Source organism: Rhipicephalus sanguineus, chromosome 11 (assembly GCF_013339695.2).
Source record: "Rhipicephalus sanguineus isolate Rsan-2018 chromosome 11, BIME_Rsan_1.4, whole genome shotgun sequence".
In the NCBI taxonomy this organism is placed as follows: domain Eukaryota; kingdom Metazoa; phylum Arthropoda; class Arachnida; order Ixodida; family Ixodidae; genus Rhipicephalus; species Rhipicephalus sanguineus.
Genome location: NC_051186.1, coordinates 103352228 through 103380031, shown reverse-complemented (window position 1 = coordinate 103380031; position 27804 = coordinate 103352228). Strand labels below are relative to the sequence as shown.

At 46.1% G+C, this 27804-nt stretch overlaps 2 protein-coding genes across 2 annotated transcripts in view; both read left to right on the top strand.

The window, feature by feature from the left end:
- The window catches only part of LOC119373883 (uncharacterized), a 45383-nt gene extending 40928 nt beyond the window's left edge, over positions 1-4455 (top strand). The window contains exons 4-5 of the mRNA XM_037643941.2: positions 1484-1613; positions 4144-4455. Coding sequence (XP_037499869.1) covers positions 1484-1613; positions 4144-4387 — 374 coding nt within the window. The 3' untranslated portion in view covers positions 4388-4455. The remainder of the gene's footprint in view (positions 1-1483; positions 1614-4143) is intronic.
- Positions 4456-14857: 10402 nt separating this feature from the next.
- On the top strand, positions 14858-26354 carry LOC119374060 (uncharacterized). Its single transcript, XM_037644116.2, has 5 exons — positions 14858-15005; positions 15763-15904; positions 19823-19965; positions 23717-23846; positions 26104-26354. Exons 1-5 carry the CDS (start codon positions 14966-14968, stop codon positions 26333-26335), a joined length of 687 nt encoding a protein of 228 aa, XP_037500044.1. The 5' UTR covers positions 14858-14965; the 3' UTR covers positions 26336-26354.
- The last annotated feature ends 1450 nt before the right edge of the window (positions 26355-27804 follow it).

Here is a 27804-nt window from a genome sequence, read left to right as displayed (position 1 = left end):
TCAGTAGAGCGTTTTAGCCTGTCCGGCATTAAAAAAAGCGTCGCCTACAACTAAATAAAGTGTCTTCAAGCTGGCGCCAGGTCAAGTGGCGCCAGCTATGAAGGACTAGAAACAACCAGCAAACGCATATTCCAAGTCCTTCGAGCATTCGGAAGCGCCTATCTCGACTCGCTAAGCCTACAGCATCAATTATTTGACTGCGGCTCTCAAAAACAGCGCCGAATTGGCACGAATACGTTGCTGTCGAAGCTTAAGGTCATTAATATAAAACAAATGGAAGCATCAGTTCGCAGCTTACAAGCTACAGAGCACACGGCGGCCACTTGATATATTTGAGTTGGAGGACAACTGCTTTTGGCAGTGCGGCCATGTTTTTCGGAGGCTCGCCGGCGAAGCTTGCCGTGCAAGTTGGACAGCTCTCGCATGTGCGGCGACGGCCGACGCTCTGCGGCATCGCGCCGTTGCGGCAAGCTTGCCGCTAGCGTGAGCGGGCCATTACGCGCACAGTCGTTCGTTTCCTTACGGCACGGTTGAGGCATGCACCGACAGCCAAAGCCAGGCTAGAAATCCGCCTCTCTCACGATGCCACGGCGCATGCGTCCTTCCCCTAAAGGAAAAGTAACAAAACGCCCTTCATCTCGGAGGCTATCGTTCTGGCCATACCAGTTGTCCCATCCCTTACCAAAGCTCTACCAAAACAGCAGAGGGCAGCACAGGAAATTGCAGCGTCAGCATCATCGGCGGCCATTATCGTCAAGAACCTGCTTAGCCATAACCTTGCCGTTTAAACAATGATGAAACAGTCCCGAATGAGTGAAGATTTTGGACTGACTGCACTGACATGATTAGGAGGGGCGGGGGTTACGTCACCCTGGCCCCCGTCCACCGTTCCAAGCCCTTGAAAATCGTCGAACAGCAACAACCTGTTGCTCCTTTCATGCTACTAAGAGCTCTGTGTGGGTTGTTTGTTGTTCTTTTGTTTGTGCTTAGTTAGGCATGTGGTCACGAACCGACGGTATTCACGGCGAGGATCTGGCAGTACTTTATTTGCGAATCCCCCGCACGACCTACGTGAATAGTAATTATTATAATATGTTCAAACAAAGATTTGTCTTTATTTAATGACATTTCTTTGGTCTTGCACCATGTCTTCTTATGGATGGTGCTGTGGTAGTGCTTCGTTGTACCTTTGCATTTCTTGATCTGCTTCGTTTTTGTGGTCTCCTTGCATTTCCCGCGCCTGAATCCAAGCCTTATTGGTTCCCCCCTTTCCCGCGGAGCCTCACTCTCCCCCATCAGGTCACGTGACCAGCGTCGATGACACGAATGACGTCAACGGCACAGGGTCTACTAAGGCAGCTTCGATGTAAAAATTGCAGGGGTGTATACATCTTTAGTGTACGAAAATGTGCCACAGTGTGGAAATGCGTTGCAGTCATTTGTTTGAACCCTCAAAGATCACGTACGTTTTCTGTGCTCGCAGAGTACATCAAGCACGCCCCCTGCCTGAACAAAGTGGGCTCTAAGTTCAACACCTGCATCAAGAACACCATTGCTGACATGGACGTCGCCTCGAGGTTGGAGCCCAGACATAGGATCGCGGGCGCCTGCTGGTACGTTCGTCTTACCAGCGATTTTCGCATGCACGTGTGTGAGCTCACCGTAACGTGCTTGAGCTGCACGTTACGTGTATAAGGTTCGGTAGCTTGCATGCTAACGAGAACTGAAATCGGGGCGAGTTTGTAAGATTGCATACTTGAGCAGGTAGCGCAAAACACGAAGACACAAGCGAGGAACACCGACGCGAGACTAGCGCTAACTTCAGTCTAAAGTTTATTGTCAGACTCCACGCCTATTTGTCAGCCAGCAAACATGAGAACACCACATCGTCACCCAAAAAAGAACATCTCATCTGGTTCCCACAACGATAATTAATAACAAAACGCCACAACATCTTCAACTGCCCTTATAAGGAACATCATACAAGCAAATAGCGACACAGTTACAAATGCTCAAAACTCGAGACTTTGTCACGAAGAAAGTGCAGGTGCCAGATTAGCTGCAAGGAAAGCTAACTCACAGGGGTGATGGTTCAGGGAAGGCCGGCTGACACTCACGAGGTCGTTCTTTTGAATCAAAAAATCCTTCCACGACCGCTCCGGTCCAGTCGACCTGATTTTTTCGTCTAACAGTGCAATTTGTTAATAATAACTGTTGTGGTTTAACGTCACAAAACCACAATATGATTATTAGAGACGCCGTAGTGGAGGGCTCCGGAAATTTCGACCAACTGTGGTTCTGGAACGTGCACCTAAAACTAAGTGCACGGGCGTCAAGCATTTTCGCCTCGATTGAAAATGCGGCTGCCGCGGTCGGGATTCCATGCCGCGACCTTCGGGTCAGCCATCGAGCACCATAATCACTAGGCCACCATGGGGGGTAGAGCAATTTGATGCTATTGCATTCATTGCTTTGCCATTGCGGCGAAACTGTTATTTTTTTTTCTTTTCTAATGTCAATTGTTATCCAAAACCTACAAGCAAATGGGCAAAAACTACAAGCCCAGCTTCCACTGACCGACAGTTGTTTTTTTTCACGCACTTAGATGTCCTCTTTATATTATAACTTGTACTTCTCAATTCAAACTGCAAGCAAACGTGTCTGTTTTCTTGGTACCATGGTGCAAAATAGCGTTTAGTTATATTTCAATATTCAAATTGTTATGGTGTATTTAGGAGGCCGCATGTAATAGTCATAAGGAGCTTAAGGAACTTGTATTAAATAGGTCTGACTGCGCATAATACACATGCACACATCAGTGAATCTACAGTACCGGACAATAATAACAACAACAACAATTCATCATGCGCCATCTGCAACATATTTATCCAGCCATGACGAGAAGAATGTGTATCATCTGTACAGTTAAGCATACAGCGACTCGAACAGGAGATGCGTTAGCTTGATTGGGCGCTATTTCACTATAGCCAAAATAGTAGGCCCATAGCCATCGAAATCCTGCCGTAACGGGATACAAGTTATTGAAGGCTGCTCTGAAGACAGTGCTATTTGGGATGACTACTGACCCGAATGTATCGCGCATGTGAATAGTCGTTGTGCCTGCAAACATTAGTAGACTCTGTTAGAAAGATAACTTTGGAACGCACGTAAGACAAGCCAGCATTTCTTTAAAGCTTTATATTTTATCCTAATAGCCAAGTGCAAAGAGGTAGTCATCGCCAAGAAATGGCGACAACTTCATTTATTTTAAACGCGAAGCATTTCTTAGCGAACTTCAGGCACCTTGGCCGTTTCTATCTATCTATCTATCTATCTATCTATCTATCTATCTATCTATCTATCTATCTATCTATCTATCTATCTATCTATCTATCTATCTATCTATCTATCTATCTATCTATCTATCTATCTATCTATCTATTTATCTATCTATCTATCTATCTATCTATCTATCTATCTATCTATCTATCTATCTATCTAATGTTCCGTTTGAGTGGGACCGAGGATTCGAACCTGCGACCTCTTGCTACATCCTCTAGCATACTAACGGCGAGATATTTATATACACTATTTAGCATTGGTGGTACGCACATGTCGGAGGTTCTTCAGCGGCTTGACACAACACCCGTGAGATGGCGCAAAGGGCCCGGGCCTCGCTTTTAAACGGCATCGTCCCACCGTGTGGCTGTATTTCGTCGCGGCGCATGTGCGCATAATGGAAACGGAAGGCATTCGAACTTTTTCTTCCCTTGCGGCGTGGTTTAGGTTTCCACTGAGAAGCAAAGCCAGGTTAGTGATTGGAAAGGCGATACGAACACGGTCCGATTACGCTGTCGCGTTCTACTCTTGAAGGCGAAGCTCAAGCGGCCTCCAAGTTTTTTTTTTAATTTCTTCTGCTCCTTCTTTCCACTTCTCTTCTGCTCTCCGCGTACTTTCCTTTCCCCAACGCGTTGCTAGGCGATGCGAGATGCCATGGCTCGAGCTTTCTGCTAACGCAACATGAGGTTTTAACAGCTCAGCCGTTAAAGAAGACCTTACCTATACGAGTTTTGAATGTTGGTTGTTTGATTAAACACTGTTCACATTTCATACGACTCCCGTTGTCCGACTTTTGTTTCGCAGCCAGTACAGCAAACTGGAGGATTGCGTGAGTGACGCCGTCGGCGGAGCCTGTCCCCAGGAGACGCTCGACTTCGCCAAGAACGTTCTGAAGCGCTACGCCGGCGAGCTGCTGGGCACGGTGTGCGTGGGATTCCAGAATAAAGAGAAGTGCAAGGGGATCAAGTACGACGACAAACCGGGAGACGCCAGCCTGCGCTCTGTGCTCACGCCTCTCATCAAAGTGGGCGCCGCTCTACAAGGCTGACAGCACGTTGTGCCTGTTACTTTTCGCCGGATTAGACGCCAATAAATCGAACTTAGACCATGATGCCAACACAAGTGTCAGAATTAATAATTATTCTTCAGTGCTAGCGTCGGCAAAGTATCGTTTCTTGTGCGCGAGCGTTCTTGTGTGTGTAGTGCTGTAGTCGGTAATAACTTATGAATAATTCTAAGCCCGGTCTGAGGGTAGTTCTATAGTCGGCTATAAGCTATGAATAAATGCAAACCCCGCCCGTAGACCTCGATGTCCCACGCAGGGCTATTTTGCATAGACGCCTCACCCAATCGCATTTGCTTATTGACGTGACGTGTAATACCTGTCCCGAATTTGAGGTAGGTGACTTCTAGGGGTGTGCGAATAATGGATTTTAGAATTCAATCGAATACGAATCGAATATTGATGACACCGAATCGAATACGAATACAAACCGAAAACTGTTCGAATAGTTTTCTAATAGCAAGGCAGCCATTTTCAAAGCAGCCCTAATCTGTTAATGTAAGAATTCCCAATACAGCCCAAGAATTCCACAACATTTTGTTTGAAACAAGCATTCACAAGGTTTAACAAAGGAACATTACGATTACTTTTAACAGAAAATACCACAATTATTTGAACTGAGGCAAGCTCAGCAGCAGCTAGAGCGTTTGAAATACTTCTGCAGGCTGGAATTTGGCAGTGACTACAGTATTCAAGGTGGTGCTTTGCGAAATGCTCTCTGGGTAATTTGATGACGAAAACAAGAAAAGTTACCGCTTCGCTGTTCCAACGTTTCGTTCCTTTGAGCATTTTTCGTCGTTGCTGATTATTTGAAAAATATTCGAGAGATATTCTACATTTCGAATATGCACTAATGAATTCGTTGTTCGAAGTTTTCGAATATTCGCACAGACTTCCCCTTACGGACACATGTTCGTGTCGGTGGTGTTTGGTCGAAAACTAACTTTTTGGCAAAGTTCAGTGAAGATTCCAACATCACTGCTTAGCCAACGTAGTAATTTAAGAAGAGATGACGAACCTTGATTCGTTAGTATGCGTAGTTTTACATTAGCCGCGAAGAAGTATTCATTCATAGAACGGACACCACATATCGCGACCCTTTTTCTCACATGAATGGGGGGCGCGTCACAGTATAGGGCGAGGTTGTATTTATTCTGAGGTCGCACCCGACTATTGTAGGTGGTTGAAGGGGGCATTCCCCTCCGCCAAAATATACATACATGATGTATGCTTATATATACGCGTACACATACAAACACTCGCACGAACACACATGAAGGAAAGCGGAAAACAGCCCAAGACCAAAAGCCTGAAAAAGTAGCGAAATCTGGCAACACTTCGCGGCGCTGTGCGTGCACGAGAAGTCGCGCCACACGTGACACCGCTCCATATGCGTCATCGCACACGTGGCGGCGCGGGGAACACGTCCATGCTTATGCATACTTGTACTACTCCTGTCTGTTGTAGTCCTGTCAATTTTATTGCGATAGCAATTATATTGACAGTCTCGGCTGGAAAATGTCCGTCCCCGTCGCCGTCATTCACCGTATATGTTTAAGTATGTATATATATAGAAAGGCCACAAAGAAAAATAATTAAGAAATTCTTTCCGACGCGCGGAATCTAACGGGCGACCTCTCGCTTTGCAGCCCGCCGCGTCAGACGTTAGGCCACGACAGCACCCACTCAGCCTGCTAACGGCGAGCTATTTATATACACCAGGTAATTCAGCATGCTTTCTTAGTGGCCACATAGATGGCGCGACGTGCGCGCGTGTTGCGCGCTTTAGAGATCGTCGCCCCGCCCCTGCGAACGCCGTTGCTGTTCGCTCTACAGGGCGTCGTCGCTTTCGTGCGCTTATCTCAAGGAAAGAAGGGGCGGCCGGTGGGGTGCTTCGCTTCGCTCGCTGCAGCGGCCGCGTTTGCGAAAGGAGCGCGCTGTTCAAACAGAAGTAAGTAACAACTGTGACAATTAGTTCGCGCTCGTCTTGTGTGTACCTGTTCGTTTGTTTCGTGCGTCCTGCTTAATGTTTGAGCAGTGCGCTTCAAGTGTCGAGCTGTGACGCATTAGTTCGCGCTCGTCCTGTGTGCGTTCTTTTCGTGCGTCCTTTGGGCTCGAGCGACGCGCTGGCAATTTCGAGCTGCTTTCCGTTATTCGCGTTACATTACAATTTATTGCTATGGCAATCATTGCTTCGCAGTTGCGGCGAAACTGTGACTTTTTTTTGTTGAGTCATTCCACACGAAACAACCGCAACACTGCACTCGAGCGTCTCTGATTGTGTTCAAAAGCATCACGGTAAAGGCTTTCAGTACACTATACGCCCTCGTAACCCATCTTATTGGAGGAAAAAGTTGCTCCTGTCTCTTGCGGTGATTACATTATCGTGGTAGTGGCCGAAACCTATGTTATGGAAAAACGTTCGGGAAAATATGGTAAATATACGACCCACTTCAAGAAATCCTAGTTGTAAGGAAATGAACTGTGCTTTCCAATTACAGCCCATTTAGAACAGCTACTTATTTTTGTAATGTGCTTTGGGTGAAGCACAGCGGCAATTCTAGACGATTTGTATTGATTTTTAAAGAAGTTACGAGCTTTGTTAGGCGAATTCAGCTGTACTTCATGTTTATATTTGGTTGCCAGTAAGTCTGACTACTAGTTTTGATGTCGGTGGGCGAGTATTTTTGAAGCGGTAACCATCGAAAGATGGTCAATTCTTCTCCCATTCAGACATTTACAGCTTAGCGATACGGTCCTAGTGAAAATATAAGCTTCAGTTTTTCTGAAACGGTATAAAAAAGCATTTATTCCTGACAGCTTGATCAAAACTCTTCGTTTTAAGGGCACCACGTGTAGCCGTGAGTTCGCTTCGCTGCAGTGTGCGCACTTCTCCTCGGCAAGATAGAGATATGCGAACCCAGCGGATGTTAAAATATTGCCTGCTGCGCTTGGTACCCCCGATCTTGGCTGCTTGAATTTCGGCACACATTATGCGGTTATCCGTGCTTACACAGACCAAGTAGGTATGCGACGAAGTAAAAGCGGATGTATACACTCCCGCGTCCAAGTTATCTATTGACGAGGTAGAAACGAAACCGATAAATTTTTCGAAGATAGCGTCGCCACTCAATTAGCAAGCATACTTTACCGGTGCAGCGCGGTCGGAGAGAAAGTACATGATATTTACCCAATGCCATGTGAGGCGTTTTTTTTTTTTCGAAATGAGTGAAATCCATTCAAAGGGAATTTGAGAAAACGGCAAAAATTTGCTATGCAAACTAAATACAACGCTGTCAAAGCTATTCTATGATATGTTTTACATGTCGGCTAGGGGAAGTTTCTAGCCACAATCAATTAAAAAATATGCAGCAGATTTCACCATTATTAGCATGATAACGTTGTATTTGGCTCATATTGAATTGAGACATTGAATTCAATGCGGTATTCTTGAAAAAACTTTATGAAAATTCCGGCAGCGGCACATTCTCGCTTCGCCGGCGTCGACATTACTTCTGTTCACGATGTCGTCGACGTCTGGGGACAGATCTGTCACCGATCGCTTCACTTCCATCAGAATCTATGATAATCCAGCTCCGAAAGGGGAAACGAAACTTGCAGAAACACCCAGAAAACAGGCAGAGCAGTCAGGCTAGGGGGACATCACACGGAGGATTCCATGTTTGCCGAATCACGTGATCGCCGAAGCGCGCTGCTAGTGGCATATTGGATTTGACTCATTTCGATCCATACAGCGCATGGATCTGGCTCAATTTCGTTTTGAAACAAGATCCGTGAGCACACGTAGCTGTTGGTATTTGACCCATTTCGTTCTGATAACTATTTTAGAGGAAAGTTGAGAGAATGTACTTGCCAATGGAGCAATATTTGAGCTAGTTTCGGTTTCTGGATTTAGCTCATTTCGAAAAAAAACGCCACATGTGTACGTTTAGAAAGATTTGTGCATGAATCAAGGAGAGAAGACATTAGTATAGCTTTTCTGAGTGTGTTTTAAATTATGAAACAGAGACGTCGCAGTTTTCGACACGTCAGTTTTTCTAGACCTGCCACTTTTACCTGTAAAGTTTACTGAAAGTGGTAATGGTTGAACTCTTTATTCACAGTACCTTCGCCCAGCAAAACGACACTCACTGTAGAGTGAAAGCAGCGAGCACGGTCATCGCTAGACGATAATCGCATGTGTGGGTGAATTAGCGAGGAATGGATGGTACCGGCACCTCGACTTAACCTTCGAAAAGAACGCTTTCATTGTACTATTCCGTCTCTCCTTAATAGCTATGCTGTTAATGATTTCTATTTGTTCTCCTGTTATCGCGAAGAACTTCGTACTAAGCTTTTAAATAACGTGGCTTAAGTTTACCTATATGAGAGTATTATTTGGTTCGTGTATACTTTGGTGATCCTTGTGTGATTATGTGTTTTCAATTGCATCAGCTCTGCTAATGCCTCGCCTCCCTGCTGAACTTTAGGTTGTAGGCTCGTCAAGCTACCCTTAAACAGCTTTTCTCAACAGCCCCTCTATCTGTGTTGTAAGATGGGGAAATAAAATTCAACAAAAAATGGAATTCAATTCAATAAACCTCGTCACAATATTTAAGAAAAGGGAGGAGCCGCAGGGGAGAGAGGTAGGTCTGCGATCTAGTCCCACCAGGCGTCCGTCCCCACTCCGTGTGTTCCAATGAATGCTCACAAGACACCCATAAAGGCACACCGATCACATTTCACGAACTTTGCACCAACGCCTAACGTATCCACCTATTTGTCTGCCTAAAACTCCCTAGAGCGAAATATTGTGGCGGCAACTACAAACTCCCACCTTTCATACCCCGCGAATTCTGCACTTATTTTTGCCTGCCACACACCCGCCACCCGAGGGTCGCTTCTGTCCCGCCCATATAGCAGATTTATCGCATATCGTGTGGCAGGGCCCTATGAAATCTGCGGCCCGCACTCTCAAACCATTAATTAGTAGTGAGGAGCTGTGGGAGACCGCCTTCCGCAGCTTCGATCCCACCCTCCAGGACCGAGCCCTGAGGTGGGCTGATAGGTAGAGGAGGCCTACTACGACTGGTAGACTGACGTGCCGTCGAAACGCATCAGCACTTATGTATTCGTCTGCCAGCATTCCAGCGTTGTTAACGGGCCCATAGAGCCAGTTCAGGAATGTACTTAACTGCACGTATCGTGGGCGCAATACGATTTGAACACTTGAAAGCACTCGAGAATGCTGAAGTACATGCAGGCGCGGCCTGCACCTAGCGATAACGCGCGTTACAGACTTCGCCAGAGAAACAGGCCGCCACACACTCAAAGGAAATAACACAGCTGATGAGCTGCGCGTGTCAAAAGTGTGTGTGTGTGTGTGTGTGTGTGTGTGTGTGTGTGTGTGTGTGTGTGTGTGTGTGTGTGTGTGTGTGTGTGTGTGTGTGTGTGTGTGTGTGTGTGTGTGTGTGTGTGTGTGTGTGTGTGTGTGTGTGTGTGTGTGTGTGTGTGTGTGTGTGTGTGTGTGTTAGTGATGCAGGACTATCGATGGTACTATCGATACTATCGATAGCTGAGTCACTATCGAACTATCGATGGTAAAAGATACTATCGATAGTGCTATCGATAAATCAACAGCGCGAACTCATTGCAGAATAAATTTGGTTCCCCGCATGCGTGGTACATAGTGGAGCCGGAGGAGCAGGCTTAAGAGCAAGAAAGTTGACATGCTTGTGTTCTTCACCAGAGTGCTTCGCTGACACATGGTCATAAAGTCAAACTCTTCAGCTGTATCGGAAAGGAAGCCGTTATATGGGGTGGAACTGCGCGGCTTCAGGGGGGGGCGATCGGAGATCTGTTCGTTCCGCTTGTTCGTTCTCCTGGGGAAGAACAAGCGCGCTGATTGGCTGAAGCGGGAGATGCCACTCAAGACCGGGGGGTGTCGCCATTTCCTTTTTTTGCTTGATATTTTCTTTTTTGGTGACGTCATATCGCGTCATAACGAGTAGGGTGATCGGAGATCTCTGTTCAGCGCCGTTCGTTCTGCACCCATTCTGGCGGCGCACGCGATTAGCCGAAGCCGGAAAAAACCACGTCTCTGAGGGGCGTAGCCATTTTTCTTTTTGCTTGATCTTTTATTTTTTGGTGACGTCATACCGCGTCATAACGAGCATGTCGTCTGCTACAAACGAACGGATCGCGAGGCCGTTCGCACGCGTTCTCTCGAGCGAACAAACGGCTTCGCACGGCATGATGCGGCGGTTGCGGCTGCCGCAACAGCTGATTTACAAAAAATGGCGCTTGCGACGTGTGCTTCTCTTGCGGTTGAAGTGCAAGATGCGTTTGAAGCCATGAGCGAGTGCGGCGTCGCTTTCGGTTCTCCAAACGAACAGTGCGAACGAAATGAACGGGCCTGCCACTGGGCTGTGGTCTTACGCGCAGGGACTTCTTAGTTCAAAAGCGCAGCTCTTGCCACGTGTCGTCCCGGTCCTCACTCGTGAACGACGGCCCCAGCGGGCGCTACGGCGTAGCTATCTGTCGGTGCTCTTTTATAAAAGGCAGCAGCAGCTCCCTTTGATGATCCGACACCCGGGAGCCAAGCCAGACATTGCGGTGGGACGACATTTCGAAAAACTGCGCCAACCGCTACTTTTCTTTTTTTTTTTATAGCAAGCACGTTAGAAAAACTAACACCAATAAATGTCAGCACTCAAAGCTATTGCTGTTTCAGAAACTGCTTCAGCTTGAAAAGAAAAACAACATCTTTTCGTATAACAACTGTATTTATTAGAAGGCCGAGAAGCACTTCGTTTTGAAATATTCGGTCCCTTTGCCGAGGACAAACGATGCGCGTCTACTTCCGGAAAGCTCGCCGCTCACCGCTTGACGATTGGCTGTCGTCTTCCTCTAGGCGGAAGAGAGCTGCGGACCGCCCACTTTTGTGACGTAACACCGCCAGAACGAACGCGGAACGAACAGAGATCTCCGATCCCCCCCCAGGTTTATATTGCGTTTCATGATTTCCCAATAAAAAATTATCAAGAACTAACTTTGTTATTTGTAAGTTGTAACTGGTTGCTTTTAAATATTGATTTATTGATGGACATATGCCACCTTTTTCACTGCGCAAATAATTTCTCTCGCCAAAAAATTTGCTCATAAATTAAGCGAAGCTGATGGTAGGCTATCGCGAATATTTTGGCAATTTGATCATCGTTATTAGCACCACTGTGGATAGTTTTTCACGTGGTTGTGACGGCAAAGAATGCTGCAGCAAGACGAAAATACGAAGCTCTGGTCGAACTTGTGCCCAGAAAATCAAAACTCAGAATACAAGCGATACACGCTGCGCACCGATAGCGGCGAGAACAGTCGCCGGCCGTCGAGTAATCTGATGATCGGCGGAACGCTTCGTGTTTTTATACATCAGTCATCAAACCTTCCAGCGTTATCGCTGGTGCTCGCGTAAGCTCTCGAATAAACTTGCATATTCGCGTCCGGCGCGTAATCTTAAAATGTCAAACAATCGCGAAGCTTCTCAATACAATGCGGCACGGCCTGCGTCAAACACTACTAACAGTCTGTGGGTGAAACCTGAATACATCAAAAATTGACACGCGTGGCAGTAATATCACTAGTAATATTACCGATGGTACTGCCGATTCGACTATCGATAGTTTATCGATAGTAGTACTATCGATAGTTTGTTTACACTATCGATAGTTTCAAAGAAACTATCGATACTATCGATAGTCAATTTACCGATAGTTCTGCATCACTAGTGTGTGTGTGTGTGTGTGTGTGTGTGTGTGTGTGTGTGTGTGTGTGTGTGTGTGTGTGTGTGTGTGTGTGTGTGTGTGTGTGTGTGTGTGTGTGTGTGTGTGTGGACGGTGTCCCTAAGCCATGCAAATGCAATCACAGCCACGCGCCACGCATGTTTTGAGGGTATACGTCTTATTGCACCCAAACTAAATCTGAAGCAGGAACATTTGTTGTCGTTTTTAAAGCAGTACACGCGCTATGCCAGCGGTTGCTACCAAGCGTATGAAGCGACATGTTTACACCGCTCGTATGCCGCTCCTCACGCCCCCACACTCGCCTTTACGGTGATTGTTACCGAACCTAGCGCTAAAGTTGGCAACGCACCAAGGCCCTTCACTTCTTGCGCAAGGCACGTGCAAGGGAGGGGCAAAGGCCAGCAGCGTCATTTTATTGCCTGTATGGAATCCATACACAACACACGCGCGTATAAACCTGCGATATTTTATCTTTTCACTTTTTCCTTCTTAATTTTTCGATGTCTTGCAAGTCTTACGTACGATGACATACAAGGATGATAAACAGTGCTTTTGGTTTTTGTCCAGGCATATGAGTATTTTTATTATAGTTGCGAAATCCTACGGATTTCACGCGCTTCATTGCCAGATATCTGAGCTTTGGAATGTCCTAGACAGAAATAATCGATATTGCATAATATTTAGGTCGTTATTCCCCTTTAAAATCCAGGCTAGCTTCAAATATTATACGATACTCTTCTACGCCAGTGTATTTTGTATCCTTCTCATACCATTACAGTTTTGGGTATAGTATTTCGTGCAGACGGCTTGGACTTTTTGATGTTTTCCTTGCTCTATGTTGTGTCACGGCCGGACTGGAAAGACGTGCGAGCGTTCCGTCTTACGGCCTTCGCAATGCGGCTGTTTCCACCTTCCGCCGCACCACCGTGTCGTCGCTGCGACCCTGCCGTTGCGTTCGCGATTGCAGAACGCGAGCGCGGGTCTTTTTAGTCCGGCCATGGTTGTGTTCACTATATATACTATGCAGCATACGCTGTATTTATCAGACTATAAGGCAAACCGTCTACGGTACTAAGTGTAGTGTTTCGCCACGAGGCCCTGTGAGGCTTCATAAAGGCTCATGTTGCCTAATTTTCCGTGGTTTTATAATTTCCTTTCGCGAAATATGTATTGTTCTCTGCGAATGCCATTTTCTGGAACATGAAGAAATGTATACTTTGCCCTAATTAATGAATGAGTGAATCATGTCTGCGGAAACCGCACTTAAAAACTTCAAATTAACGAAAATCATTAACCTGTTTGCAGAATGTAATAAAACACACGTATTATCAATATTACAAACTCGTTTTTTTCTACAAAAGCTACCGAATAAACTGTATTATGAAACCGAACTCCTTTGACCAAACATACTGTTCGAAACACAGGTTGAACTATACCGACAAATGATGAAAAAAAGATGTCTCCCTCGTTTTATCGGCTGGAGATATGTTCAGAGGATGTATGTGGATACGGAATCGTGAAGCCCACAGTAGATAATGAAGACAATATTTTCAGTTTACTTCGAAAACAGCATGGACACGTGGTGTATCGGAGGCTCGTTAAGCGCGCATTATTCTAAACAAAAAAAATTGTTACCTGGAAGAGCACACCAACATTTAACAAAACCGTAAAAATGCCATCCGCCCGTCGTTTAAGAAAACGCTAAATTTAGTGGACTAACAACCAGTGAATTGGCAACAGCGTGTCAGAACGGAGCTCTTATTAGGAGGAAGCTTTATCTTGGTAGCTGCTATTTAAAGACTTATGGGCATACAAATTGCTTTCCTCGGGAAGCATGCTTTGCAAAAAGCAAATTCTCTATCTCCGATTATATATTCTGACAAAGTATTCTAGGTCATGGAGTGAAATAAATTCGTATCCGCCTGAGCTTGCATGAAGGAATGCATGCGCGCTTATCTATTTATATAGTGAACAAATATTTACATGGCCGATAAAGAAACTTACTTCCCTTTGTCTAATTTATTATATCTAGCTGTAAGCGACTCACCTTTTGAGTGATACTGTGACCATTTATTTTTTTTGCAGGTTCAATGTTCTGTAGAAATTAGCAAAATTTCATGTACGCAGTTTGGAGCTCTGCCAGTCAAGAAACAACAATATTGCGATTCCGAAAGCTAAGCCTACTTAAATATCTCAAGAGGTCACGTTCATGCATTATACGACTACTTTACGAGCGCGACTTCTGCAATAATCTCGGCCGGACTGCAACGATGTCAAGAAGGCCGTAAAGCTTTACTTTCCTGGTAAGGATGAAGGAATCTCGGCATTCCACCACAGGGAGCAACACATTCTCCAAGCAATCTGTTCAGAACCACGCGCGCGATAACAAACGAACGAACGAATGAACGAACGAACGAACGACCAATCTTCGAAAAGAGCTGCCGCTCGTAGACGCTCTAACGCTGCAGCTTACTCTGACGCTCATGGCAAGAGCTTGTTCGCTCGGGCCGGACGTTTACGGCGCAAGTGCAACCACGACCGCCCGCTACCGCGTGTACGTCAATACGCAAACAGACCGGTCTTCGGGCCCTGACGATGGGCAGAGGGAAAGGGAACATAAGGTTCAGTCAGCCAAAAAACAAAAAAGGGACGCGAGGGTGGGTAGCTCTCCGCGCTTCAGTAGGTGGTCTGCTATGTCCTAGGGTTGGGCGGGTTCAGTCAACGCTACGTCGAGAAAGCGCTGAACAAACACCGACGAAGGAATATGGTCGAACGTCGTGCTATCATCGGCTTCTTTCTTCCTGGTAAGTGTTGCAACCTATGCCTATAGTGCTGTTGATGTTATTTCGCACCAACCTTTCTTTGCACTCATGGTCAGTTTTTACTCCCATACGGGAGTAAAAACTGACCATGAGTGCAAGGGAAAACGCGTACGCATAGCCACCCTGAAGGCTAATGGAAAGCGTTTTTCACACGTACGGCATTTTTAGCCCTCCGTCGCATTGCTCCTTGTATTTGGCACTGTCTGTAATGAGGATGATTTTCTATCTGTCAGTTAAGCACACTTACCGACGAATCTGATTTAGTTTTGTTGTTGAGAAAAATCAGAGCGAGAAAGCAATTGAGAATGCATTTTCTGCGACAAAAAAAAGATTTCATATGACCATAGCAAAAGAAGCGTCATTGATAAACAATTTGTATGCACTACAATTATTACCATCAAACGTTTCATCCACACTGTTGCTCGCATTTACTCTTCTACGAAAGGGATCGTTGATAACCACCTGTATGCAGCACGAAGCCACAAAGAAATCCATACGGAAAGACGTTGGTCCCGGGTTCGATACCCGGAACAGGACGAATTTTTCTTCAACTAAGACGCTTTCCTTTCTGAGAAACACGTAGGGTTTACCTAGGGGGCTTCATGCTACAAATGGATGGTTGTCAATTGTCCCTTTTTTAACCATTTCGCCACCTTTCGCGATTCCGCAGAACTCAATCGCAATTTACTATTTCGCATGGGCCATGGAATGAGCGCAAATTCTATTCCGACGGCCGCAGCACTTCTGGCACAGGGATACGCAGCTGCCACGGGGAGTGAGTGCGACATCCGCTATTTGGACCGGTGTTCAGCCGACCTGTTCTTGTTCGCCAGCAGGAACACAATCCCAACAAACGAAGACGATGCGGCAAAGTTTTGCAAGTGTGTGTTCTTGGCATTCTCGAACGAGGCGTTACAGTGATTTGTATACCTGCACCGACGTTGTTGCGATGTTGCAGCAAATAAAGGAAAAAAAAAGAAGAAGCAAAAATAGGCTCTTAGTAATTATACCGAAAGAGCAAGGACTTATAATTAAGGAGCGAGGAACCTTATAATAACTCAAAGGGAAGCGCTCTACTGTTTGAAGCGAGGTCGGGTAGGACGCATAGTGATAAAGCGAGATTAGGTAAATAATAAAAATGTACATGCTATGGGAAAGCTTAGGAAATGACGGAGGATCTTTTGATTGAATGTGGAGATATCCACCCTAGTGTATGTTAGGGTACTAGCCTACGTGAAGCCTTGGGTTTTACGGACAACATTGAAAAGGTAAACAGGTCTGCGATAGAAATGAGTAAGAGGCGGTTAGAGGATTGGTGGCGGAAAAATAGGAAGGACAAGAACTATGTAACAGCCCATAAACTATACTATTATCGGTTGAGTTCTAGATTTAAATATGAAGTGAGAAATAATATACATAACTTAGGTACCCTAGCACATTTGCGAACAAATGAGCATTGCTATAAAACAAGACACAGAGAGCATTGGAATGCTGGCACACCCCGTTTGAATACTGGCATAGAGCTTCTGTGTTATTCCTTACCATCATTGTTAAACCATTTTCATTAAATAATTTTTATTTGTTTGGTTGTTCCTCAACAAAACTTACATCGATGTTTGTACAAATAAATTAATTTCGTTTATCCTGGCGTTATATTATTTCCCATGCCTTTTTTTCAGGCTGTTGCTTATTGCTTTTATTCTGCACTATAATCATATGCTTTCACTTGTTAATTGACTGTTTTAAATGCGGGGCATTTCTTAGCGAACTTCTGAGACTTTGAGCATATCTATCTATCTATCTATCTATCTATCTATCTATCTATCTATCTATCTATCTATCTATCTATCTATCTATCTATCTATCTATCTATCTATCTATCTATCTATCTGTATGTCTGTCTGTCTGTCTGTTTGTCTATCTATCTATCTATCTATCTATCTATCTATCTATCTATCTATCTATCTATCTATCTATCGATCTATCTGTCTGTCTGTCTGTCTGTCTGTCTGTCTATCTATCTATCTATCTATCTATCTATCTATCTATCTATCTATCTATCTATCTATCTATCTATCTATCTATCTATCTATCTATCCGCATACGACTTTGTGCTCTCCTGGCCGTTTCGTTAACCGGATGTATACCAAAATTCGTATGGCATAACATGACCGTATTACGAACATGAATGACAGGTCATAACATGAAAATCATGACACGCATGGCATGAAAAGCATGATTTACTTTCCACGGCCTTGGGGCTCTTGTGGCCGTTCCGTTAATTTCACATATACCAGAATTGGTATGGCGTGACAAGAGTTCATGACGAACGTAATGACAGGTCCTAACATGCAAATCATGACACGCATGTCATGTGCAGCATAATTTACATGACATGGTCTCGGGGCGCTAGCGGCCGTATAAATGAGTGGGTATATACGAAAACTGGTATGACGAGATATTTCTGTATGACGAGCATAACTGGCACGTGGTAACATGGAAATCATGACATGCGTGTCATGTACGACATGATATACATGCCGCGCTCGGGGCTCCCTCGCGGCCGTTTGGCTAGATTGATCTACACCAAAACTGGTATTGCGTGATGTGACTGCATGAAGAACATAAATAACAGGTGGTAACATGAAAACCATGATTTACATGCCATGCTTATGGTGCATTCGCGGCCGTTTCGCTAGTGTGATATAAACCAAAATTGGTATTGTGCGACGCGACTGCATGACGAACGTAAGTGAGAGTGGTAAGATGACAATCGTGACATGAAAGTCATGTACGAGATGATTTACATTCCACGCTCATGGTGCGCTCGTGGCCGTTTCGCTAGATTGATATACACCAAAATTAGTATTGCACGATGTGACTGTACGAAGAACATGAATAACAGTTGGTAACATGAAAACCATGACATGCATGTCATGATTTACATGCCACGCTCATGGTGCATTCGCGGCCGTTTCGCTAGCTTGATCTACATCGAAATTGGTATTGCGCGACGCGACTGTACGACGAACTTAAATGAGAGGTGGTAACATGAAAATCATGATATGCAGGTCATGTAGGACATGATTCACATGCCACGCTCAAGGTGCATTCGTGGTCGTTTCGCTAGCTCGATATAAACCAAAATTGGTATTGAGCGATGTGACTGTATGAAGAACATAAATAACAGGTGGTAACATGAAAACCATGACATGCATGTCATGTATTTCATGATTTACATGTCACGCTCATGGTGCATTCGCGGCCGTTTCGCTAGCTTGATATAAACCAAAATTGGTATTGCGCGACGCGACTGTATGACGAACGTAAATGAGAGGTGCTAACGTGAAAATCATGACAGGCAAGTCATGTACGACATGATTTATATGCCACGCTCAAGGTGCGCTCGCGGCCGTTTCCCTAGATTGATATACACCAAAATTGGTATTGCGCGATGTGACTGTATGAAGAGCGTGAATAACAGTTGGCAACGCGAAAACCATATGACATGCATGTCATGATTTACATGCCCCGCCCATAGTGCATTCGCGGTCGTTTCGCTAGCTTGATAAAAACCAAAATTGGTAGTGCGCGGCGCAACTGTACGACAAACATGAGAGGTGGTAACATGATAATCATGACATGCATGACATGTACGACGTGATTTACATGTCACGCTCATGGCGCACTCGGGGCGTTTTCGCTCGCTTGATGTACAGCAAGATTCGTATTGCGCGATGTGACTGTATGGCGAACATAAGTGACAGGTGGAAACATGAAAACCATGATATGCATGTCATGTATGGCATGGTTTACATGAGATACTCATGGTGCACTCGCGGCCATTTGGCTCATTTGATATATACCAAAATTGGTATTGCGCGATGTGACTGTATGACGAACATAAATGGCAAGTCCTAACATGCGAATCATGTTATATGCATGCCATGTACGGTATGATTTTCATGACACTGTCATGGTGCGCTTCCGGCCAATTTGTTAACTGAATATATACCAAAAATGTATGGCATCACACGAGTGCGGGATGAACATAAATGACAGGTCATGCATTGTATATACCAGAATATACGTTTCATAAGCATGATATATAACAGATTGTGCATGCATGCGTGCATGGCAAACATGGGATATATGGTGAACTAGATGCCATATGCATGAATGATTTCATTTGGTTCAAAGACAAACAAAGCGATGTATATAGCTCTTTGCTGGCTGCTTCGCATTACATCGATTCCCACAGTGCGTGGGATCTGCCGGATCTTTTTCTTTGCTGTTCGCCACACGCCATACATTACGGGCTGCGGACTAGTCAAGCCGCCTATAGGCAGCTTTTTTTCCGTTGTCCTCTGTCTGTAAGATACACGGTGGAAATAAAATTTTGATTTCATTTGATTTGATTTGATTTGATAATATTTGGATAAGTAGAGCCTTCCTGCAGTAAGGGAAAAAAGTTGGGCTGTGAGTTCATGATTTCTTTCCTTTTTTCCTTTTTTTTAATAGAAGGAACGATTCAATTGAAGCAGACAAGGCATTATGCAGACTTAAAAATCGTTTGTTTTTTCGAGCTTGGTGGCGCATAGGTCACCACCCAGTTATAGAGGGGACGTTCATAGCATTCATCTAATAGGATTCCCGACATGCCGCACGCTTCGGGTATAACCGCTCGAATGCTCGCGCTCATATATGTATATGCCTGAAAGTCGTATATATCGCTATTGCCGACAATCGCATCTCTGTATATCATCGTCCTCTGACTCATATGATCGGGTGACACGCAGAGTTCAGCTGGATGCGGAGGCCTGTAGCCGCGCCTGCGTCGAGAAGTGCGAGCCCCGTGTTCAAGGTTGGAGCGACATCTTCCTGGACCTAATCAAGGAGGAGATCAAAAAGCGCTGCTCAACATCATACAGGTACCATAATGGTGAGCTGACAAAAACACAAGAAATGTTACCGTTAACCTATAATCAGCGCTCAGAGTCAAAGGGGCTCAGGGGGTGCTGGGGCTGTCCTCCGAAAGTGAAGCCCCCTATTCTTTCAGATGTGAGTGAGAGAGCGGGCCAGGGGTTTAGTGGAATTGGACGTCTCGTGCGAAGGCGGTCGTTGAAGGAATACTGCAACAAAAAGTGATGTTTTTATTCTCTAGTAAATTACCATTTCGCAACACCGAAACCACCACTTCTTCCACAAGAATACGTTTCGTAAGCAGGATGAGGTTCAAAAATAAAACGCAGGTGGCGAAGCCGCCTTAAGTTTCACGCACCAACTCGCCGTGACGTCGTATGCTGGGGCCTAAGTTATTGTTCATCGGTAAAAACGAACTACATTGCGTTCTGAAGAAGCTAGAGACATCGGCATCGTCAATTCCGGGAGATTTCCCTCAGCAAATGTAGCCGAAATAGGAAATAGGGCATAGTAATAATTGACGTCAAGCTAGCATTGCACGCGGAACAGAGATTTCAGCACAAAACTGATAAAGGAAAGTCTAAGCTCCATCTTCGCTTTTATTAATGTAACAGTGGCATAAATATTCACAACAATAGAGTTTCAAAATGTAAAATGGAATTTTAAAACAGCGGGTTACGACTGAGCTGTTTAATGATTTCATTTTAATGCCCCTGAAAGCAGTCACTGCTTCCAATGAGAAGCAGCTGTGCGATATGCGACAATACACATACGCATAGAGGCTTGAACGCGGTTTACTCTAGCTGCAAGCAACTGCGCGTGTTACGCGTCAGCGCGTTTGTGCGCCAAATAGCAGCACTCTGGCCACATGTAGCTTTATTTTGCCGCTACAGGACTTGAGGTCTCGGGCAGTCTGCACGCGCGTTACCGTGTCCTGGTGAGCTATTCCAAGGTATATGGCTATTCTGAAACTGTATGTCTGGTGCCTCAGTCTCGGTCTGACGTCATCGGTCTGACGCTATGCCTCGGTCTGACGTCATCAGAGTGCGTTAAGCTGCTGCAAAAGCCGCATGTCGTGATGTAATCGCACGGGTGCGTTAAACAAGGGGCCACGTTAAACCCAATTCGATGGTTAACGCGATCGCAGAATCAATAGTTAATGGACGGCCTTCGAGATTCGCGCGGCCACAAGTGGACCTCGGGAGGCTGCGTTCGCCGCCTTGAAGCTCATTCCGTTCCTCTCTGTGGTGTCGAGAGTTGTAGAAGCTCCGTTCGTCACGTCGGAATGACTTTGCGTATGAAGAACCGGAAACAGGGGGCGCGCTGCTCGTCAAGCTCCGGCCAATCAACGGCGGCCGAAATGGACCGTCCACCAGGTGGCCAGTTCGAGAACAGCTCCCCTGCAATTTGTGTGCTGCTGTTCGTACAGGCTCGCGACTCTCCGCAGGGGCTAATGACAATGGTTTGAGATAAAAAGAACTAACGGGGCCCTGCAACACTTCCTAAGCATGGTCAGAAAATGCTGCCGATGGGTAGTCGAGGCTCCTGAGAACACGAGAGCCAAACATTATAACGGAGCACGCGGCCGGGAATTTACAATTAATTCTCGAATCCAGCTAGAAATCACTCGCTCTTCTCTCGACAAATGATATGAACCCAAATGACCACGCCATCAACACAATGTCCACCACCATTGGTTGATTTGAGCATCGTCAGCTGCATAGTTACCGCCATGGAGGAAAGAAAAAGAAAGGAGGGAGCATTACGTCACGCAGCCAGCCTTGGCAAGCCAACTCGTTTTGAAGCCAGCAGTGTCGGCCCAATACGTGATCTTTTGTTTCAAGATCACGCAAGAAATGAGATTCACCGAGACTTCGGGTGCGGCGCCCGGTAGCTTTTAATCGAAGTGCGCTTGTTCGGCGCCGACCGGCCGACTCACGGAGGAGGTTCAAAAACAGAACTCCACGGGTAGTACTGAAACCTACCGCGAGCTCTGACGTTTTGATCACGCGTTGGGCCGACTATTTGTGGTAGTTGAAGTAGATAACATACACATGGAACAGCATATAGTGAATCCCGCAGAAAGATGGCACCAACAAGCACATAATAAACACTGGTAGTCGGTATGCACTTCTTCAAAGCGTCGTCATTTGTAGAGAGAAACGGCAAGGTGTACGTTCCTCAGTTGTAGGGTAACCTATGCTTCTGCTCATGAATACACTGACGGAAAGCGCTTAAGGAACGCGAGAGGCAGAGTTCGTAGCTGGAGCAGTAGACGGGCCAAGGAGGTTTAACCTCCTTGGGACGGGTGATGGCATTCCTCTTCCCACTGGCGTCTCTATCGCGGAGAAGGTGTGACAGACATAAGGCGCGTTCGTAAAGCCTCGTGTGTGAATGTATGAATGTTGGTAGCGGGTGCTAAGGTGGTGGGTTTGAAACCCAGGTTATTCGTGTCAACGAAACTTTTAGATTCGAAGTATCTTAAGGCGGAGCTCAATCCGGTGGTGGTGTGCGGCGTGGCCACTCTTACTGCGCATGCGCATACCCTCTCCACACACCTCCTCTCCACTCCCCCTCACCATTCCCCCTGTCATCTACCCTCTCCCATTTCCCCTCTCCACTCACCCCCTCCCCTTCCCCTCTCCCTTTCCACTCTTCCTCTGAAACGCGGGCTAGACATGCCGAAATTCTCTCCTGCGCAACGCCGCGATGAGCTCGAGCGCATGCGGGTCCCCTCCCCTTCTCTCTCCTCTCCTACGCTGCCCCCTCTCGCCCGCCTGTTGACCGCGCTCCCCGCTCGCCCTGTGAGAATTAACGGCCAGGCTAGGTGGAAGATACGACGCGCGTAGCGTCGCTCTTCGCGTTCCACGACGCGAGCTCGGTAGCATGCCCAACGAACGCCAACGGAACGCGATCGTGCAAGTGCTCCGGCTTCGCATCTACTCATGGTCCCCTTTAGCGGGAGATGGTGTAATTTTTCTTCTAGTTTTTGTTTGTCATCTGTTCGTGTGCATTTTAGTAACTTCCTTTTTGCGAAGGAAATGACGAAATAAAGCACTTTCGTGTTAAAATAAAGTGCTCAAGATCATCAGGCGCGTTGACGAACGGACGTTGTTTCTTACCCCCTTGTCGCTTCCTGCCCCCCCCCCCTTGCATAGTATTCGGTGTGGTACGAAAGGAGACATGAAGCGCTTAAAGCGTGCGACAAACATCTGTAACTCCGATCGGACTCCACGGATCCTAAAAGAAGTTGCGGCAGCCAATTTCTAAGGGCATAAAGTCATTTAATGGAGCCATTCGATTATTACTTCGAAAAGTGTTACGAGGCCCCTTTAAACTTTCGCAAGCTACAACAGTTCAGGTGCCTCGATGTAGCGCCCCGCCATACGAAGCGGAGGAGACGAGGGAAACATTTGAAACATGAAATCTTACCAGGTGATATGCGAAAACTCGCGTCGTTGGTAAGGGTGGTGATGTAGTCTTGGTGGTTTACATTGACCAGGTGGTAAGACAGCTACAAAAGAGGGCACTGGACACTAGGGCGCATTGATAAGTGCGAAGGCGTTTTAATGCAGCACAGCGCTAAGTGGTGTACATCTTGTATGAGTATATGTAACCTGGGGTTGCTTTAAGAGTTTCAAACACGCCCCCGATCGTGCTCATAACGTAACGCTGTAATATAATGTAGTGATCGTACTGTAGAAAAGCATGACACGTACTGCCTCGTTTCATGCACCTCGTCCATGGCGCACTTTTTCTTTTGTACGCAGAGTCCATCAAATACGCGCCCTGCCTGAATAGCGTGGGTTCCTCTTTACACGCGTGCATGAAGGACACTGTCGCCAACCTGGACATTGCCTCGCGGTTGCCATCGGAACAACGGGTCGAGGGCGCTTGCTGGTCAGTATACATTTTACCGGCGACATTTTCATGCGCGCAGATTAACTCGGCTCAACGTGAGCGGACATGGATGTGCCGGCAGTGGCCGCACTGCTGGGTGCAATCGCCTAGACATGAAGGAAAGCTATCGGATATTCACAAATTAATCGATCCATTGATCAATGAAGCGATACGGCTTATAGGGAAACAATAATGTTGCCTCTTGTTCCTTTTAATTACTTAACACCTTCCCTGAGAGAAGGGTTGCAAACCGGACGCGTGTTTGGCTGACCTCGCTGCTTTTCACTCCTTTGCTCCTCCTCGTCGTCTTGCATCTTGCCTTGTGTGGAACTTGTGGAACGAAGGAACAATAAAAGGTTGTGTTCCAAGATACAGGAGGCAGAGGCAAAATTTGGGGAAAGACTAGGTCCGGATTGATGCGAAAGTTAGCGCAGCTGGAACTAAGTCGCGCGACGCTGGGTCCCAGCAGAGTTGGTGGGCACCTAGCTGCTCCTGGCTTGGCTAGGCTTCTACCCTTTCACCTCTCTCTTTCCCACCCATTGCTATACCATACTGCTTCCTCTCTTTTTTTTCTACCCTTTTGGTGTTTGTTCCCTTCTATTTCTTTCTCTATGTCTCTATTGATTTCTCTGTCTTTCTATCTTTTTCTCCGTTTTTTCTACCCTTTTGTATCTTTTTTTCCCTATCGCCTTTTATCTGTCTCTCTGTTTCTCTTTCTTTCTTTCGCTCTCTCTGTGCTTGTTCTCCCCTCCTCTTTTCCCTCCTCCTAACCGCACATCTCTCCTCCTCACCCTAGCTTCCCTTTCCCACGTCCTTGCTATACTATACTATACAAGGCTATGCTGATTCAGCGCAGTTCGTGAAGTACACCGCTGCAAATAAGTTGTGTCACACATAGAGTTTCCTACAATACTTACTAGAGGGAACTCTGTCGCTAGTGTTTATGGAAGCTGCAACGCATGGCGCTTCAGACAGCACGGAAATGATGGGTAGTACACGGATTTGTCTAAACTTCGTTCTTTCGGCTCCGTTTGGCTCCGCGTCGCCCGCATCCGCTTTGTCGCAAAACGAAGTTCAGCAAAACGTCAGCAGTTCCACTTCACCACTTTAACTTTTTTAGGCTCACCAATTCAAATCTCGTCAGGAAGTTTACAACGATCTATTCTTTTATCCGAAAGAAAACCAAAACACATCAATAAACAAAGCCACAAGTGCGTTCGAAGCCCGCAAGTACGAAGACTAGGCAAATCCGTGTACTACCCATCATTCCCATGGTGGCTGAACGATCGCAGCGCCAGAGTCCCCTCTAGTTAATTGTATGAAACTCTATGGTGTCACAGTGGTAGTTACCATTTACTTTTTGTGTCCAAGGGGAACTATCGCTGTCAGCCGTTCAATGAACTAAGATATAGTAATGAACTAACTTTATTTACCGGTTGGAGTAAGCGGGGCCTGTGTGTATTGAAAAGTGGGAAGCTGTCGTGTTTCCTTACACAATTCCACTTGGCAGAATTATTCTAGTGTGTTCCGAGGTATCTAGCTGCAAAGCTTAATCACGAATTTCATGATTACCCATGTAAGGTAGTCAGGATCAGCGCGAAGTTCCTACCTGATGTGACGCGCAGTCATTCTTTGATATCGCCAGCCGGTAGTAGAAGGGCGACAGGTATCACCTTTGCCTATGCCTTCGACACGTTTTTAGTTTACACGTCGCGCGCAACTGCCGCGGCACACCGTGCAGGAGCTTCTCAATCCTCACTGTCTTGCATCCGTAATCATGCAAACCACAATTAACTGTCGCAACCAAAAAAAATTATCTCGGGGCACAGACAGGCCAAAAGATTTATTCAATTGGGACAGTGTAGAAACACGACTGCCTCTAAGCTTTTAATGCAAACATGCCCCCTTACTGCAACTAGTAAAATGGTTCATTATTATATGTTGGTTAATTGGGCAGCTGACAGTGATAATTACCTTCTTTCTTGCGTCTCCCTGGCGACACAGCTTACTTGCAGAGGCGGCCTTTTCGTACCACCGAGTGCCTCATTTTAAGAAAACCATAAAGCTTATTATCGATCAACCTGTATGTGTGCTGCAGGGCCTGTGTCGTGTACGAATTGAAGCACTGTTTCGTGGAATCTGTTATCGTGTATGCAATGGTCATAGTTGTAAGCATAGGCACCTTCTGCAGTAGTACATCAGTGTGCAAGAGTACAGCTTCCGCCCAGACTCGAGACGGTTCAATTCGCTTTCGCAGTCATTACAACAAGCTGCATGGGTGCTGGCGCAAGGCGGCCGAGTCCGGCTGCCCGAAGGAAGCGGTCGAGTTCTTGCAGAACGTGCTGCAGCTCTACGACGGCTATCTGCTGGGCGACGTCTGCAGATTGTACAAATGCGACGCCATCCAGTACGACGATAAGCCGGGCAACGCCAGCCTGCGCTCCCTACTCACACCACTTCTTAAAGTTTTCGCCGCTTTATATGTATAATAAAGGGTACCTAAATCATTCCTAGTTCAAAGACGAAACAGTGCTTTCTTTCTCGCCTCCGCTACCCTTCCTAGAGGCAATATCTCCGCCGCGCCACTTGTTTCTTCATAAAGCATGTTTACAATGTCAGCATTAGGCGTTGAGCCCATCAGGATTTCACACTTGTCGGCTACACGCTGTTATCTACGTCTGCGCTATCGGAAACGGACAAGACGAAGTGAAATCGTTGGTCGCGCACGATAGTCATGCGCGACAAGGAAGAACAGGTGGGCGACTGCATGGCAAGGCAGGGTAGGAGACCATTCGCAAATGATAGTCCTCGGATATGCACCAATTGACAGGCTGTACCCTAATTACGTCACATGAATCACCCTTCTAGCGTCCTTAAGTGGCCCGAAAAGACTAGAAACGACAGAACAGAACAACGCGCTTGTTTTTTGTATTTTCAGAGGCTGTTTAGGGGCCTTTTAGGGTGGCACAAAATGGGACGATGGGCAAAACACGACATTCTGACTCGGCTGTGATCAGTATACATCAAAAGAAAAAAATGCTTTTGTTATGTTTTTTTGAAGGCGAAAGCCTTGGATGTCTCATCAAACGCGAACAGTGACCGCCGGGGCCGGTGGTGTCAACAAGAGTGATTAAAAGATCACAATGTGATGACGTCACAGGTCGCCAAATTTTGCACCGTCATTATGGCATCACATCACGGGACATCGCATGATGACGTCCTCACAGGACATCGTCGCTTCATAAAATGTGGGTCGATCACGGAAGAAAGCAAGGATGATACGGACTTGAGGATAGGCATGAGGACTTGGTAAAATATGTTAATGAATGTATTAACGTACAAGGGCACGAGACGGTTTTCACCGATAAATGAGGTGTTTCTACCGGGGCTTTCTTGGAAATTATTTCCATGTATTTAAAGTCGACACTGGTACGTTGGAAGGAAGGCGTTTATGTACAGAAATCAGGATGCGTATTGGGTCTAAGGTTGCTCCGGTTCTTAGTGATTTGTACCTTAGCATGTTTGAGAGACTTTTGGAAGCCGCCTCAGGTAATGCGGTTATTAGGGTTTTTCGTTATGTGCACGATTACTTGACTTTTTTAGCGGTAAGGACTTTGAAACCGTGGTAACCTCAATGAGCAAAAAATTTAATTAAATGGAGGAGGGCTGAACTTTACTAAAGAGGTGCCTCGGAATAATGGAATACAATTTCTATAATCGTATACAACTTAAGAAGTCAGTATAGGCCCCGCCCAGATGACCGAAGCGCGGCAGCCGATCGCCTCCGCGTCTAAAGAAATAATCCCGCTCATGCACAAGCTGACGTTCTCCGAAGGCGGAACCACCGGCCGTCCCGCTCATGACGTCAGTCCCGAGTGCGCGCCCATTGATGCAGGCTTGTGTTCATCCGCCTTTGAGGAGGAAATGCCGCTGACTTCTAAAGTTGTGTCCGACTGTA

What these genes read in the sequence shown, in the direction of transcription:
- LOC119374060 (XM_037644116.2), top strand. Translation starts at nt 14,966, where the DNA reads ATGGTCGAACGTCGTGCTATCATCGGCTTCTTTCTTCCTG. An exon ending in CATCGGCTTCTTTCTTCCTG is followed by an intron (nt 15,006 to 15,762) that starts GTAAGTGTTGCA and finishes CGACGGCCGCAG; the next exon opens with CACTTCTGGCACAGGGATAC. An exon ending in GATGCGGCAAAGTTTTGCAA is followed by an intron (nt 15,905 to 19,822) that starts GTGTGTGTTCTT and finishes GGTGACACGCAG; the next exon opens with AGTTCAGCTGGATGCGGAGG.